The sequence below is a fragment of the Accipiter gentilis genome, chromosome 12 (assembly GCF_929443795.1).
Source record: "Accipiter gentilis chromosome 12, bAccGen1.1, whole genome shotgun sequence".
Classification (NCBI taxonomy): domain Eukaryota; kingdom Metazoa; phylum Chordata; class Aves; order Accipitriformes; family Accipitridae; genus Astur; species Astur gentilis.
In genome coordinates, this window is record NC_064891.1 from 2,003,614 (window position 1) to 2,018,750 (window position 15,137).

At 40.0% G+C, this 15,137-nt stretch overlaps 1 protein-coding gene across 4 annotated transcripts in view; it reads left to right on the forward strand.

Annotated features, from left to right (window-relative positions):
• The window catches only part of GATB (glutamyl-tRNA amidotransferase subunit B), a 43,098-nt gene that overhangs the window by 16,428 nt on the left and 11,533 nt on the right, over positions 1-15,137 (forward strand). For all 4 annotated transcript variants that reach the window (XR_007507738.1, XR_007507739.1, XM_049814599.1 and 1 more), the window contains exons 4-9: positions 2,267-2,465; positions 3,465-3,587; positions 6,831-6,944; positions 7,999-8,083; positions 8,455-8,499; positions 10,563-10,752. Coding sequence is in view for 2 of the 4 variants with exons in the window: in XM_049814599.1 (XP_049670556.1) it covers positions 2,267-2,465; positions 3,465-3,587; positions 6,831-6,944; positions 7,999-8,083; positions 8,455-8,499; positions 10,563-10,752 (756 nt within the window). In the remaining 2 variants the exon portion in view is untranslated. The remainder of the gene's footprint in view (positions 1-2,266; positions 2,466-3,464; positions 3,588-6,830; positions 6,945-7,998; positions 8,084-8,454; positions 8,500-10,562; positions 10,753-15,137) is intronic.

The window sequence follows — 15,137 nt, forward strand, 5'->3', positions numbered from 1 at the left end:
ATTTTATCTGAGAAAGATCAGGCATGTTAGCTTATCTTCTCTTTAGGTGAGGTGTCCTGGACATCTGGAGAAGCAGAGTGGGAGATTTCTCAGGTCCCATATTGAAGTGTAGAGGTGCTGTATTATTCACCAAACTACTTTCTCTCCCACTATTTTGTTCAGGCACTGGAAATATTTTGAAGTTACACTAAACATATTCAAATACAATTGCTTCCCACCTTAGAAAGAGAACTATGCTGTAGCTGTCCACTGGAGACCTGGATCTCAGAAGAGATTTCTGTTCTGTTTTCTTCCAGGTTGGGAACTTGTGGCTCTTCTGTGAAGTTGATATAATTACTGATTTGGTTTCTGTGGATAACTTTGCTAATGTTTGTGAGCCATGCAGAGGCCCTTTTGTTGTGGGCTCCGTAGTGAGCTACTGGGAATGTAAACCGCAAACTTACCAGTTTGAATTGCCAATACTTTTTTTTTTCATACTTGTAATACTATCTTAAAGCCCATTTCCAGACCTGAAGGAGAAAAAAGTGAAATAGCAGGACATACATACGACTTTTAAAATTCCTTTACACATCATAAAGAAACACCAAAAACATCACAAACTTGTTTGCAAGCCTCCTTTGGTGCTTCTGCTGTTAAGCTGAAAACAATCTCTCATATTCTTGTGATGTCTGCTGCTATCAGTCTACTGCATAGAAGCTATATGGAAGAATGTTGTCATAAGAAAGAAACCATATCCATGTGTTTAGCGAAGAGTGAGGTGGAAGAAGGTGTGTACAGCACCAAATGGGCTGCCATTGTCTGCAGACATGAGTTACGGGATCCTCTGTCAGATAAGCATGGAAATTGGGTTAAAGGAGATGCTGACACATTTTATTAGCTTCAAACATGTAATTCTGGCTTTCTACTGCCTGACTTCTCCAGTTTAAGCACTGACAATAAATGGCCCGATGTGCATTTCATAGTGAAACATCTAGTCAGGAACCCTGTAATAAGATGCAGAGTTTAGGCTAATGAGCTGTATAGAACAGATAAAATAAATCCAGCTCTTAGGCTAATTTGACAATGGGATTATTGTTACTCCTGAAAATGGGGCTTTGGATGGGAGATGGGATTCTTGTTATTTATTGTCACTCACTATTTCAGGCTTTACAAAAATCACTTTAATGAGAAGTTTTAGGAGATGGGAAGAGCTGTGTGATTAGCATAGGCTGCATAGAGTCAGTTATTTTATTTTTCTCATAGTGATTATGGCTAGAGGGTCATGCACTTCATTGCATATATAAATTGAGCTGTTCACAGGGCCAGACCATTGTTCTCCATTCCAATGCAATGTCACCATCTCTACCTTTTAAGAGTAAGCTCGTCCTCCCTGCAAAATATGCAAATGCTCCTCCCAATTCATTGAAATCTGGCAGGCTTTTTTTTTTTTTTTTTTTAATTCTCACCTCTGCAGGCACAAGCAGGCTAGGAAGGAAGAAGAGATGGGGACCCTACCTCAACAGAGTAATCGATTTGCTTCTGTATTTTTACATCATTGCAGTTATTCCAATACCTTGTCACTGGCAGCCCCCTTTCTGGCTAGCAGTTTCCCCTTTGAGTGGAGTCCCAGGCATGAGGTGGCATTTACCAGCCGTGTGCCTTATGTGGGGTTGCAGTGTCTATCTTTTAAATTGCTACATTAATGAAATTGAGATTTCTCATTTTCTTGATTTCCACCCCCCCTTCCCTCTCCCTTGCCTCCCCTCTAATAAGTAAAGTTCTGAACAGGTGGAGAGAGATATTCAGCCTGATGGGAGGATGAGTGATAGTCCCAGCTTGGGGATGAAGTGTGGTAACTGGCTTCAGACATGACCAGGGAACCACAGGCATGGAAGAACCTCTTCTAGTCCATTTCCTGCCCCAAGGCAGTATCAGTGAAATTTATGTCATCCTTGGCAAGTGGTTGTGCAGTTGATTATTGATTATTTCTGCATTAGTATGGTATCTTATACTTGTCTGTATTGAGGAGTGCTCTTATTTTTTCCAGACCTCCAGCTTCTCACAGTTATGTCAAATTCTAGACCCATCTTCTAGCTTGCTTCCTTTCCAGCTAAGCAAAATAACTTACCAATTTATATGTGCATGTGTTCTATCTTCTTATATAGGTCACTATGAAGTTGTTGCATTTTCAGTTTTGTTCTTAGTCTATAGTATTTGCACTTGGTCATGCTGCTGCTTTCTGAAAAGTGAATGTTTTATTTGAGTATAAAGCTAATTTTGTTGACAGGCTGGCTATCAAATCACTCAGCAAAGAGTTCCTATTGCGGTGAATGGAAGACTGTCATACAGTCTCTGCATAGACAACAAAATGAGCCAGATGGTGACCAAAACTGTGAGGATTAAACAAATTCAATTGGAGCAAGACAGTGGAAAGAGTCTTCATGATGACACAAGGAGCCAGACTCTCGTTGACTTGAATAGGGCTGGTAGGCTTGGATTATTTTCCTATTTTTCTCCTCCTTTCTGTGTAAGATGAGTCTTTAAAGGTAAATGGGTGACAGGGAACAGGTGAAAAATAAAAACAGCCTGTTGTCTCTCTCCTTGAAAATAAAAATGCATCAAAATGACCATTACACTTGAAGCAGGGGAATACTTGAATGTTTTAGTGGGCAGTGGACCTTTCCCGTTGCTGTTGGTTGATGGCAATTGGCTATAGCAAGTTAGGAATCTGTTGGCTCCAGTTTGTTCAAAACTGTATGTGTCAGTCACAGCCACTCAGCTATTTAAGCTCTTGCCACTGCATCCGTTGTTGTTTAAAAAAAAAAAAAAATTAAAAAAAAATCACAGACCTAGTGAATCAAGTTTGTGTATAGAAGGAGCAGCTGTTGGAATTTGTCAGTGCATGAGTCAGACGTTTCTTTTTATTATTAGCTTTGAAAAAATGTAGATTTTCTCTTCAAACTTTGAAATTGTAAATGGAATGAACCAAATAACTACACAACGTGGGCAGCAACCTGGATGGCCTAGCCTGACTGGGACACAGTGCTACAGTGTCCATTGAAGTTAAGCGCTGTGGCTGCTCATATTCTTTGAGAGCTGGATCCTGAAGCTAAAAACTAGACTACATCTGTTTACAGTTCTCTCTGTTCCAAAATTAGGTTAAGGTAAAAAATTTGAATCTGGAATCGGATTAGCTTTAAATGGGAGTTCTCTCGGAGAAGGGTAGAAGAGGAATGTGTTCTTCTGATCTGCATGTCATCAAAGGGTGGAGGATTGTCTGCAGTTTGTCTGCTTCTTTAAAAAATTAGGAGGATAAGTTTTTATAGCAATCTGCAGCTAGGCCCATAGTGACAGTTACTAAATAATACATGGGGGTTTATTTTTTCCAAAAAAGCCCAAGTGCTTTCATGTGTTTAGCCAGTTGCACTCTAATATGCCAAGATCAAAAGCTATTGTTGAAAATCTCCTGTCTCTTTCCCTGATAGGAGTTGGCCTCATGGAGGTTGTCATGGAGCCCGATATGTGCTGTGGGGAGGAAGCAGCTGCAGCAGTCAGAGAGCTTCAGCTCATTCTTCAAACACTTGGGAGCAGCCAGGCAGTCATGGCAGGTACAGAAGGGGGAAGGGCATGTTCCCTTGTCACCAGTTATTTTCTGCATTTGCAGAGTTTTGCAGCTTCTGGTTATTTTGCTCTGTGGTTGCTTATAATGCATAGCCTTTTCTAGCTGTTGTTCTTAGAATCCTCAGAGCCTGTCTAATGTCTGCCATGCTTCAGGTGTTCTTACAGGCCTGCCTTCATCTGCAGAGCTTTGCAGTGCTAGATTTTATATTGCTTCGCACAATAATTTTGCAGGATAAACCTAGGCAGGAAGGAATGACCCCAGGATTCTTGTGGTGTTTCTCCCTCTCTGTCCTCTCTTGCTTGCCACAGGACTGCAGCACAGAAGATCTGTAGTAAGGATTAGTTATAGAAGTTATGGGACAAAGTAGTGGGAGCATGAATCATCTTATAAGTTGCATGTTAGGTCACAGCTAGTCGTAAAATGGGTGTAGGCAGTAAACTTGTGCTGGTGTCATAGGTGAGATGGAGTAAATGACAGCGCATAGCAGACACGGGTGCCAGGGTTAATTTAAGAACCAGCGAGTCTGCAGCTTTTACTCTACTTGATCATTTCACACACTCACTCTGTCTCTCCCTCCCCTCCAGCATTATGTTCACTTGGTCTCAATTTCTCTTCCCACTAAGGAGATCACTGCTGGTTTGGGGAGGCGGCCCAGAAAATTGTGTGTGTTTGTGCAGTGCAGCAGGCTTGCAGATACTGGTCGCGGGTGTTAAGAGGCCAAGGTCCTAGGTATTCCCTCGCATTTGTCTCCATGCATCTTTCTGATCTTTGGGATCCTCCCCTACCTGCAGGATCTCTCTAGCCAAGATCACTGCTACCTTTCTGAGACCATTTCCTCTTTTGGGGACCCCTGCTTTTGACACCAGCTCTTCTTTCTGGAACCCTAAGGCCCCAGTCTTTGCAATAGGTGATGTACAGAAGCACAGCGTGTGATCAGCCTCGGAACAGGTGATGCTGTCTCATGTCTCTCTCTTAATTGGAGGATTCAGGTCATGCCATTTTTGCTTAGTCCTAATGTTACCAAAATTTACAATCAGCCCGTGGTTATAGCTAGCAAATAGCAGGCTTCTGCTTGAGAGTTTAAAAGTACAGTTTTGGGCATTCATCCCCTCCACACATACAGCCAATTATAAGCTACCTATTAGAGTTCACAATGTAAGCTATATTTTTGCCTGTGACAGTTGGCCTTGTTGTTCTGGCAACAAGTTCAGTCCATAGTATAAGGGGATGCATCTCCTAGGGAACTGAGTCAGAGTGGTCCATGTATTACTCAATAAACAGGATCCAATAAATGTTGGCTAGTGATGCAAATCTAATTTAATATAGGGGGAAATAATAATTGCTAGACACTATATATGTTTCTGAATCTTTTCTCTCACTAGTGTTACACATGTCAAATGGGGCACAGTTGTTAATATTAAACAGCCAGTTTGCATGCTTCTTCAAAGGCCTTCATGGACATACATATACACCATCATTTATCACAACTGAATTTGGCCCTAAGATTGCCATTGGAATTGCAGTATGATATCTTTTATCGCAGTGAGATTTCTGACTTTGGAGGAGAATTCCAGTGTTTGGAATATTTTTCCTCCAGTATAGTTGGCTTTAAAAGTATTTGGATTTTTTTCGATGTGGTGTTTAGGGGCTTTCTACTGTGGTTTTCTCTCATTATAATTACTTTCTTTCGAATAAGGGCTTTACATTCTCATATTTTACCTTCATTCTCCTGGTGTGTTCAGTGAAGACAAGTGCCTGGTTTTATCAATGTTATTTCATTAACAACAAACAGATGAAAAGATGATTTCATTGCAAAGTGAAAGGAAAAGAAGCTGGGCTTAAAGAAAAAAAGCTTTTTTTAAGAACATTTGGGACCTGGCTCTCCTTTCACTTATGCTTGATTAACTTCATTGTCTTGTCTCATTGACACCTACATCCAAGTAGAGGCAGGTCATGTTTCAAAATGAAGCAAGGGCAGGACAAGACTATTCTTCTTTTAGAGCAAGTACTCATTTCACCTCAAAGAGGGAGCACATGCAAAACGCTTTTCTTCAAAGAGTTGTTGGGACATTCCAGAACCTTTGTCCTTCATTTGCATGTCTCCAAGACTCTGTGAAGGCAGAGGAAATTAGTGCACTATCATCCAGCCTACTTTTACAAAGTGTACCAAGACCTCTCTAGTCAATATACATCTAGTGACTGGAATGGATTCTGAAGCGGTAGATGTCTTCACAGGTTTAAGTCCAAGTTGTTTTGTGCTCTCTTTAATAATGCTACTGTATCTAAGCAGTAAGTGTTTTTTCTTTTTATCTCTGAAATTAAAAAGAAACAATAAACCAACTAAAACCAAAGAAGGCGGCTACTGATGTTCACTGTGCAATATGGGAAAAATTATATTTCTCTTTAGTATAACCCCTCCTGGTGGTTTATTCTGACTAGTTGAACAACTGTGACAAGCCTTTTCTTCTCAGAAGGGCTGTCTTTAGACGGATAAAACTTAGAAAGATACAATTACAAGTTACTTGTAGTTTAGTCATTAAAGATCTCTAAGGACATTGTTCCATTTTGGACTAAAAGTGCAGGATGCTTTTATATATAACTTTGTATTCAGTTTCAGTTTTTGGTAACCAGGGAAATTTGGGGGGCAGGGCAGATTGCAGTTTCTTGAAGGAAAAGAAGAAAATTACAAAAAAATCCACTACTATTCACATTTTGTCCTTGAGCTGTAAATTTCCAAGAACACCTTAGTAAATCTGTTCAACATAATTGTAAATTCTTGTGTTCTATGCTAGGGTAGTATATGCCCATCAAATTGTAATTCCAAAAGGTATTTTTGTGCTGGTTTTAGAGGAATGGAAGCTCACAATCCACCACTTTAAATTGCTTGTCTAATTCTGCCCTTTATTGAAGAGCTGTGAATCAGAATCACTATATGGCTTAGAGGATCTGTGCTGCACTGCACCATGCAGTTTTCTCTGAGAGGAATTATGAGCGGTAATTTTTTTTTTTCAAGAGTAGTATTCTCAGAAAATTTTGAATGATTGGAGGCAGAGTCTTGAAACGGAATCACAAGCAGAACAGTATGATGACGTGGTTGTTACTCCTTTCTGAACACATGGAAGTCTACTATTAATGCTCTGCACATAGCAAGCAGTTTATTAATGCATGACAACATTTTTACTCTAGTTTACAGGGCAGACTGTTCTGTTGATGAAGTTTCCTTTTACAGAGGGTCAGCTGAGAGTGGATGCTAATGTTTCTGTGCATCACCCTGGCGAGCCTTATGGAGTGAGGACTGAAGTGAAGAATATCAATAGCATACGATTCCTGGCAAAAGCAGTAGGTAAATGATGGTTGCTTCATTATAGGAGCATTGTAGATATTTTTTGTGGTCTGACATGAAATATGTCAGGCTTCTGAGTGTAGTAATTGGGCCTAAATGCCCTGAGTAGCTTCATCTGGGTGTCCCATCCATGCACCTTCCCCATGGGTCCAGAAGTCCCATTTAAGCTCAGGCTTGGGCCTTCAGACTTTGCCTGAACTACATCACAGGTGTGCCAGTTTTCAGTCCTGTCTCCTGTTGGACCTTGGACCTGTTCTGTAGTCTTGTTCCCAGTCGGGTCTCTGGACTTACCTCTTGCTGCTTCTGACTGAACTCCCTGGATGGATCCTGGACCCAACTCATCCCCTCACCTTGACTGAGACTGTCAGTGGACCCTGTTAATAGCACATGCCTCTGCCCATGCTGTTCAGACCACCAGCATGCTGTGGTCACCCTCAGCTCCTGGCTTGTCACCCCTTGTGGAGCAGCCCTGTTCTTGCTGCTCCCTGACAGAATAAATCTTTGTGTCGGGTACTGTGGGGACAGCAGCTGTGTTACTCTGCAGTTTTCTTGCAGAGGTAACCCTCTGCCTACAAGAAGAGTAAAGCAGATGATTCAATGCCGAGCATGTTTACTGCTGAAATATGTTAGCAGTAGCTGTGTCCTTCAACGTAGATGATTGCTTTCCGCTGAGTATGGTAGGTGGTGTGGATGAAGTTCAGATGCAGCTCAGGTACAAGCAAGAAAGGGTGATGATTACATCTCCAAAAGAAAACTCAGCTGGGTGATAGGAAGGTCACTAGGAATGCACGGCTTGGCTGCAGTGTCGGGGAGAAAATGTTTTTTATTTAAAGGGAATAAAAGAAGAGGAGGAAAACATGCAAAGAAAAAAACAGTGCTGGAGAAAGGGACAGTGACTGATAATTCTGCCTGTAACTACTGTTGTTTATTTCATTAAGGTTCAAACAACAAACTATTCCATTACTGCATAGCATTGAAAAATGAAATAGTGGAGTATACAAAAGCTAATAGTGCAGTATAACAAGCTTATTCTTTTTTCTTTTGTTTCTGTCAGACTATGAAATACAGAGGCAAATTGAAGAACTTGAAAATGGAGGAACAATTCTGAATGAAACAAGAGCCTTTGATTCCAAGCTTGGGTGAGTTTTTATTTTGGACGAACATCAGGAATAGCAGCTTTGGTGTGCCAGGGATACCTAGTGACATGATAAGGAGAGGTAATGTAGTATTGCTGAACTTCTGTCTTCTAAAGCTAATGTTCACAAGCATAGTCTCCTCACAGATAGTAATTTATTACTAAAGTCGAGGCTTTTTCACAACAGATTGTGTGCTACATCAAGCAGTGTCTGTGTGAAAATGACTGCCTTCTTACATATATACATTCTTTGACGTGGCCTTAAGAAGCTCTCCTGATCTTCATGAGGCAAAGTTTTTGTTTTGTGTTTTTACCATAAAACTAATTCTGTGGTGTACCACTTATCACGTCTTACTTGTTTTGTTTTTATTTTAGGTGCACTGTACCAATGAGAGACAAAGAAGGAAAACAGGATTATCGGTAATTTTTTAATAAAGTTAACATTTCAAGAACTGAGAATGTATTTCATTTCTCAAGTGTAGTCAGGGTAATGGGCATCTAAATTTTGTCAGCATAGTGAGTATGTATTGGAAGTTTACCTTCAACTGTAAGGGGAAGAGACCTATCGAAATCAGTGCTAGTCTGAGCAGTTCAGATCTACAACTGTGTCTCATCTCTGCTAAAATGCGTAGACTTTTCCCCAAAACTAAGCTGGAGTACCTTAGCTTGAAGTGGGTAAGTTGAAGGTTTACTTTGTGGCCACTATACCTACATTATTAAGAATGCCAGACATAAAATGTAAGAATATTCTGAGTTAAGCATTGCTCCCAGTTTAAGAAAATACTGAGGGAAATGATTTTCAGATAGCAGGCCGAGCCTCCCCATGCTTAAATTCTGTGATCATAGATTACAATCACTGTCTGAAAATCCTACCTACTATTGAAAGGTGTCAACATTCATAGGCAGGTATCTACCTTAAGATCTTTGTAGACCTAATGAAGATGTTACCCTGCTAAGTAATTCTTGCCCTCTTCCTGTGTGAGATGACAGCCATCAAACCATAAACAGCCACCCAAGAAGGATTTAGACAGAGGGTGAGGGGACAAGCCATGAGTCCTGTAGAAAGAAATGCTGCTGGGAACAAGTGCTGGGGCAAAGCTGCAAAACAGCAGCACAGCTGCTCAGCCCCTTAGGACAAGAGGTAATCACAGTGGTGTCTGGATGAGATGAGGAAGAGTGATGCAGCTCAGTGATTGCTGATTGCTCTGGGCACCCGTTTTCCTGTTCTGTGCGTGCCTGCCTCCTCCCCTGGTTAGGGCCATCTTAGCGCTGGTCCTCCCAGTACCCAGAGACAGTCTTCCTGTTACTCCCAGAGTTCACTTCCCAGCTGGAGAATTGTAGTTCTGCAGAAGAACTTTCAGAGCCCCTTAACTTTGTCATATCTGTGTTCCTTTTAGATCTACGTGTATTCTACCACTGATCTTACTAGAGCAGAGCAAGGATTTTGAAAACATCCCACAAACTTTAAATTTGAATCTGCTTTTTAAATTACTGTTTGTAGAAATGCAGCAGAAAAGTCAGTGATGATTTTGTGAATTCCTTATTTTGGTAGGGGCTGGCGTGAGGCTTATTTAACAAGACTAATTTGAAAAAAGCAAAAGAAAATTCATGAAAATGTAGGCAAAACTGGCGAGTCTGAGATATTTCAAATAAAGACCAGAAAGATTATTACTAAGATTATGATCAGTATTAAACTTTGTTTTTCAGGTTTTTTGTAATTTACTGCTGCACTTTATACATTAAACTTAAAATCTATGTTTAGGCAGATTTGAAATAGAGATTATTATAGTAAATGTAGAGGGTGCCCAATGTACTTTATTCTGATATTTTTGAACCCCTCATTTGATCATGTAAGAGTAAGGTTCTGCTTCAATTGCAGTTATTCCAGTAGTTTCAATTGGCCTTCTCTTTAAGGGAGGCTTTTGTTCTGTGATGGCACCCTGCTGAGCACAGTAACTTTGCTTTTAGCACAGCATGAGATTTCATCAAGATTTTTGAAGTTAGTCTGGAAAAGGTTACAACCTGCCCAGATCACTCCTGGCAGTTGGCTGTCAATCTGGGTTTTTCCTTGCCAGTCCACTCCCATTTTTGTCCGGATCCACAATTCATGCTTGATACCAAAAGGAGTGAGTTGTTTCCATATCTATTCTTATTGGGTTTGTTGGGTTTTTTAATTATTATTTTGGGTGCAGAAGTATTAATCACCCCTTTTCCATCATCTACTCTTGGACAATACTCAAAGAAAGAAAACAGAGGCTTTGCAGCTTTTCAGGGGTTGATCTCTTACTGCTTAATGATGATACAGCCAAGGCATGAGTTTTTAATATTTTGTTCATTTGAAACAGTAATACAACTTCCAGGTAAGTATAAACTTGTGATATACATTTTATTCCTTTTTGTTTAGCTTCTGACTGGAAATAATTATAAAAGGTTTTGGGGGTTGTTTTTTTGTTGTTTTGGGGTTTTTTTTCCATTTTTACTAGGTTTATGCCAGAGCCAAACCTTCCTCCATTGATTCTGTATGATGCGAAATCTTTGCCAGCTAATATGAACCATCAGCAAGTGGTAAATATTGACTGGATTAATGAGAGACTGCCTGACCTCCCCAGTGTGAAGAGAGCAAAGCTTGTTGAACAGTATGGGATTCTTCCTGAACACAGCTTCACCTTATTGGTAGGTCTATTGATCAAGTGCAAAAATAAGTCTAGCAACTTCCAAGTTGCACGTTTTTTGAAAAGATTTACAAATGTCATATTAACCACCTGGCAGTTCTCATGGATGTTTTTTAGTGGGAAATATGTCCAATGCATACTTTGTACTTTGGACATATACATAGAATGGTGGGGAAAAGAAACCATACACAGTGTGCATAGAAGTGTTTCTTATGCAAGGTGCAGTCAAATAACTATTATTTAATATTGATCTTCTCTGTCTACACATGCATGCACCTGTGACTGATTGCAACAAATGTACAACTTCCTGCTGACAAACCCTTGTCTTCAGGTGCCTGCTCTTCTTGTCCTTGGGTCTGGTACAAGGCTGGGAACATTGTCAGTATTTAACAAATTAATAGATATGTTTTCCTGACTGCAGAAGCAAAACCCAAAGTTTAAATCTTTCAGCTTCATGTGCCCATTGATCTGGCTTCCGTGCTATTTTGGAAAAAAAAAAAGAAAGGAAAAAAAAAAAGAAAGAAAAATAAGAAAAGGGAAAAAACCAAACCAAACCAAACAACTTATTCTCAGGTAAATACACAAAATGGCTGTACAACGTCAACTTTGACCTCACAATGCAATTTACCGGGGATAGGTTCAGAGAGGGGATGAGAAAGAAAAGAGTGTGGCACAGCATGAGCTTTCATCAAGATACAGATATAGGTAAGGAAGTGACAGAAAAATCTCTTAACTTCCAAAATTATTCTAAAGTAGTTTGAGCTTCTTAAATACAAACTGCATTATCTCTGTTCAGCAATGATGACTGTGTGGGGAGTAGTATACCCACCCAAGATTAGACATTTCACATAGTCAGCTAATCTAGGACAGTGTCCTGCTTTGGTTACCTCTGTAATTAGTGGAGACAGAAGGAAAAGGACTTCTTTAGAGTAAGATTCAGGGCGGAACCATAAGTACTTTAAATTGTCCTCTGGAGGAGTTCCTTTCCTTTGACTATAAATGGAGGGAGAGCAGTGCACCTAACTTAACTAGCTAAGATCCCTCCTTTGTGCGTCTCTAGTTTAATATACTTGTACAGAAGCTGGTTCTATGGAAAAAAATAAAAATGGTTCTTTCCTCTGAAGAAAGCTGTTAGGAAAACTGCTTTTTGTGGTGCTGTGCCATTTTAGTGAGTTGCAGATCTTTTACTGTTTGGTGGGCAGGTGACTCATAAGTCTCATCAAAGTCATGAGGCTACAGTGATAACATTGAGAGGTGTCAGTAGTTCTTACCTTTCTATTTCATTGTATAACTGCAAAATGTGATTTCACAGTTAGTATTCCTGTCCATGCATGCATTTTTTCACATCAACATATTTCTCGCATATTGAAATAAACAGAGCTCAGAAGGGTAGATAGGTCCTGACCCCTTTTTTCTGACTTTTTTTACTTCTTCCTCCCCTCTGGTGAGTTGACCCTGGCCTGCAGCTAAGCACCACAGCTCCTTGTTCATTCCCCCCTCACCAGTGTGACAGGGAAGAGAATAGGAAGCACAGAAGCAAGAAAACTCATGGTTTGAGATGAAGACACTTAAATAAATGAAGGAAAAAGGAAGGGAAGAACCCAGAAGTGATGCAAATGCAATCACTCACCACCTACCACAAGGAGACTGATGCCCAAGCAGTCTCCAACCAATGACAAAGACCACCTCCCCCAGAATGCCCTTCCCTCAGTTTTCCTTGTTGAGCAGGGCATTATATGGCATGGAATATCCCCTTGGTCAGTTTGGGTTAGCTGTCCAGGTTGTGTCCCTGCCCAGCTTCGTGCCCACCCTCAGCCTGCTCACTGTGGGGGGCAGAGTGGGAAAAAGAGAAAGTACTGCTCTCAGCAGTAGCCAAAACACCCGTGTGTTGTCAGCACTGCTTTAGTCACAAATCCAAAACACAGCACCCTACAGGCTGCTCTTAAGAAAATAAACTCCATCCCAGCCAGACCCGGTACACCCACTCCTTTCACTTGGCATCAACCCACTTCTTGTGCATTTCAATTTTGCTAGTATTGAGGGCTTCTGCTGTGTGGTTTCTGTTGCCTCTATCAACTAGCCATATATATTTGCCTCATCAGCTGCCCTTCCTTTCCACCTGTTCACTGAAATACACTATTGCCTTTGATTTTTCCCTTTTAACTTTTTTTACTTTTTGCAGCATGTAAGACAATTAATGAGCTCCAAGCTGAAATTTGGGATTCAGCTTGTAATAAGATAATGCATCCATTTGAATGCATGAAGTGAATGTGTTCTTCATTGCTGGTCTTCTTTTATTGTGCATTAGAATGTCAGCATGTGTACTCTCCATAAAAGTTGCTTGCCTGTTCACTGGGAGACTAGTTAACCTTAATTCATCTGAAAATGGTATGTCCGTTGCTGTGTTAAGCTTACATCAGAAGTTGCAGAAGATTGCTGATAGGGCCAGATGCACAACTCTAATGAGCATTCTTTCAAGTTAGAGCACCCAGGAGTGCTCATTAAATAAATGGCAGTGGTAGAGGGATGACTCTGAAATGCAAAATCCCTGTTCTGCGCCAACTTGTTAGAGAAAACATTATGTGCCAAAGTTATAATAAGACAATACCGTACTTCAGCATGCAAGTTAGTTTCCGAGCTTGCTTCATGAGCTTTATTCTCATATACAATAGCTGCTGCCTGTATGTACTGCAGTATTGAGAATGAAACTCCTGCTTTGCCTAATTACAAGATGTAGTGAAATGGAAGGAGAGCATTACCTATTAATATCTTTATATCTGAAATTTCTTAAGTGTAAACTGCTGCATTTTTGACAGTTTTGTATAAATTGCAAAGAAGTTTCTGATTGTCTTCATGCAGAACCATTCTTAACTCATAAAGATACAATTCTTTGAGCCATGTAGACTCCATGGTATTTGGGTACTCAATTTATGCATGCAATTTCTACTTTGTTGTGTAAACTGGTAGGCTGGCAAATACTTCAGTCAAAAAGGATCTCTGACAACTTTGCGGTTATGGTATTATAATATTTTTGTCTTGCTTCCTATTGAGTCAAAAAAATAAGATGTTTTGGAGTAGACCTTAATGTGACGGTTTGTTTTCAAAAAGTATGTTGAAGTCTGGGGAGGTCCAACCAAAAAATAGATCAGTTGTCATAGTACAGCATTAGAAAAAAACTAGTCTGATCACTTCTGTTCTCATCAGAATTCCAAGTCTTCCTGTGCATTTACTGTCCCTCCCCTTAGTCAGGCCATTCCAGTTGGGCTTTGGCTTATTGCTTTGGTGGAACAATTACATTGGTGAATCCCTGAAACAGTCAAAAGTGGGATGCTGTACAAGTTGGTTTTGACAATTGAGTTTATGACATGCCGTCCTCATACACGTTGGTGTGGAGGTGAATTTATGCTTATTTTTAGAACTTGAATCATTTTATAAGAACCTGTAGGAAAAAGTTTGAACTTTCTTTGACTGCTCTGCTTGTCTGCCTTAATAGGCTAGATTTGCTGGGGTTTTTTCCCCCCCTGACAGTCTTGCACATTTTTGCAGCAGTTGTTACCTCACAGTTGGTTATTGTGGGAACTGTGGTGGTGAAAATGGGAATAAGAAAGCAGAAAATGAAATTTTATTCGTGAACATTGATGTAGTTTTCTTCTTCAGGAAACATTATTGGTCTTTAAAAGCATAAGTTTGTATTACAGACCCAATGTCCCTAAATATTGTACCCATGGTATTCTGTAAAATAATGTGTTGTTTTAAACTTCTTTAAAAAGCATCTGAAATCACTCTAGCGCTACTTTTTTAGACATCTCACTACTATTAAATGATAGTTTTAAACCATATTTAAGAAATTTGCATCTGGTTGAAATATTGGTGTGTCAGATTTCATGCCGGTGAGACTCTCTGTGAATAAGTTACAGCATATTTGGTGTGTAACAGGAGCACCAAGTGGGCCTGAATCACAAACATGGTGATGCAATTCCAGATTTCTGGTTTTCCTTCTATGAATATTAAAATACATTATTCACAATTAAGTGAGAACAGTCAGTTAGCATTACTGTACGCCAGCATGTTAGAGCATGTGGTGGTTTTCAGCTCAGATCTATCACAAGGGACAGGTGTGTGTGGGAGCATAGTTGGAGTGAATTTGGCATGAAGAAAGTTGACCAAAATGCAAAACAGATTAAAGTAAAAAATAAAAGTTCAAGTAGTATAGTATCTAGAAATTTAAGCTAATCAAGTTATGCCTGAATTTTTCTAATATGGCAAGAAATTAAGGAAAATGTTTCATTTCTGTTAGTCATTTTCATGTTTTGACATTCTGCCTTATTCATTTCAGTCTAGCATTGCTGGGTTTTCCTACTCCTTGGCTACAGAAAATGACAGTTA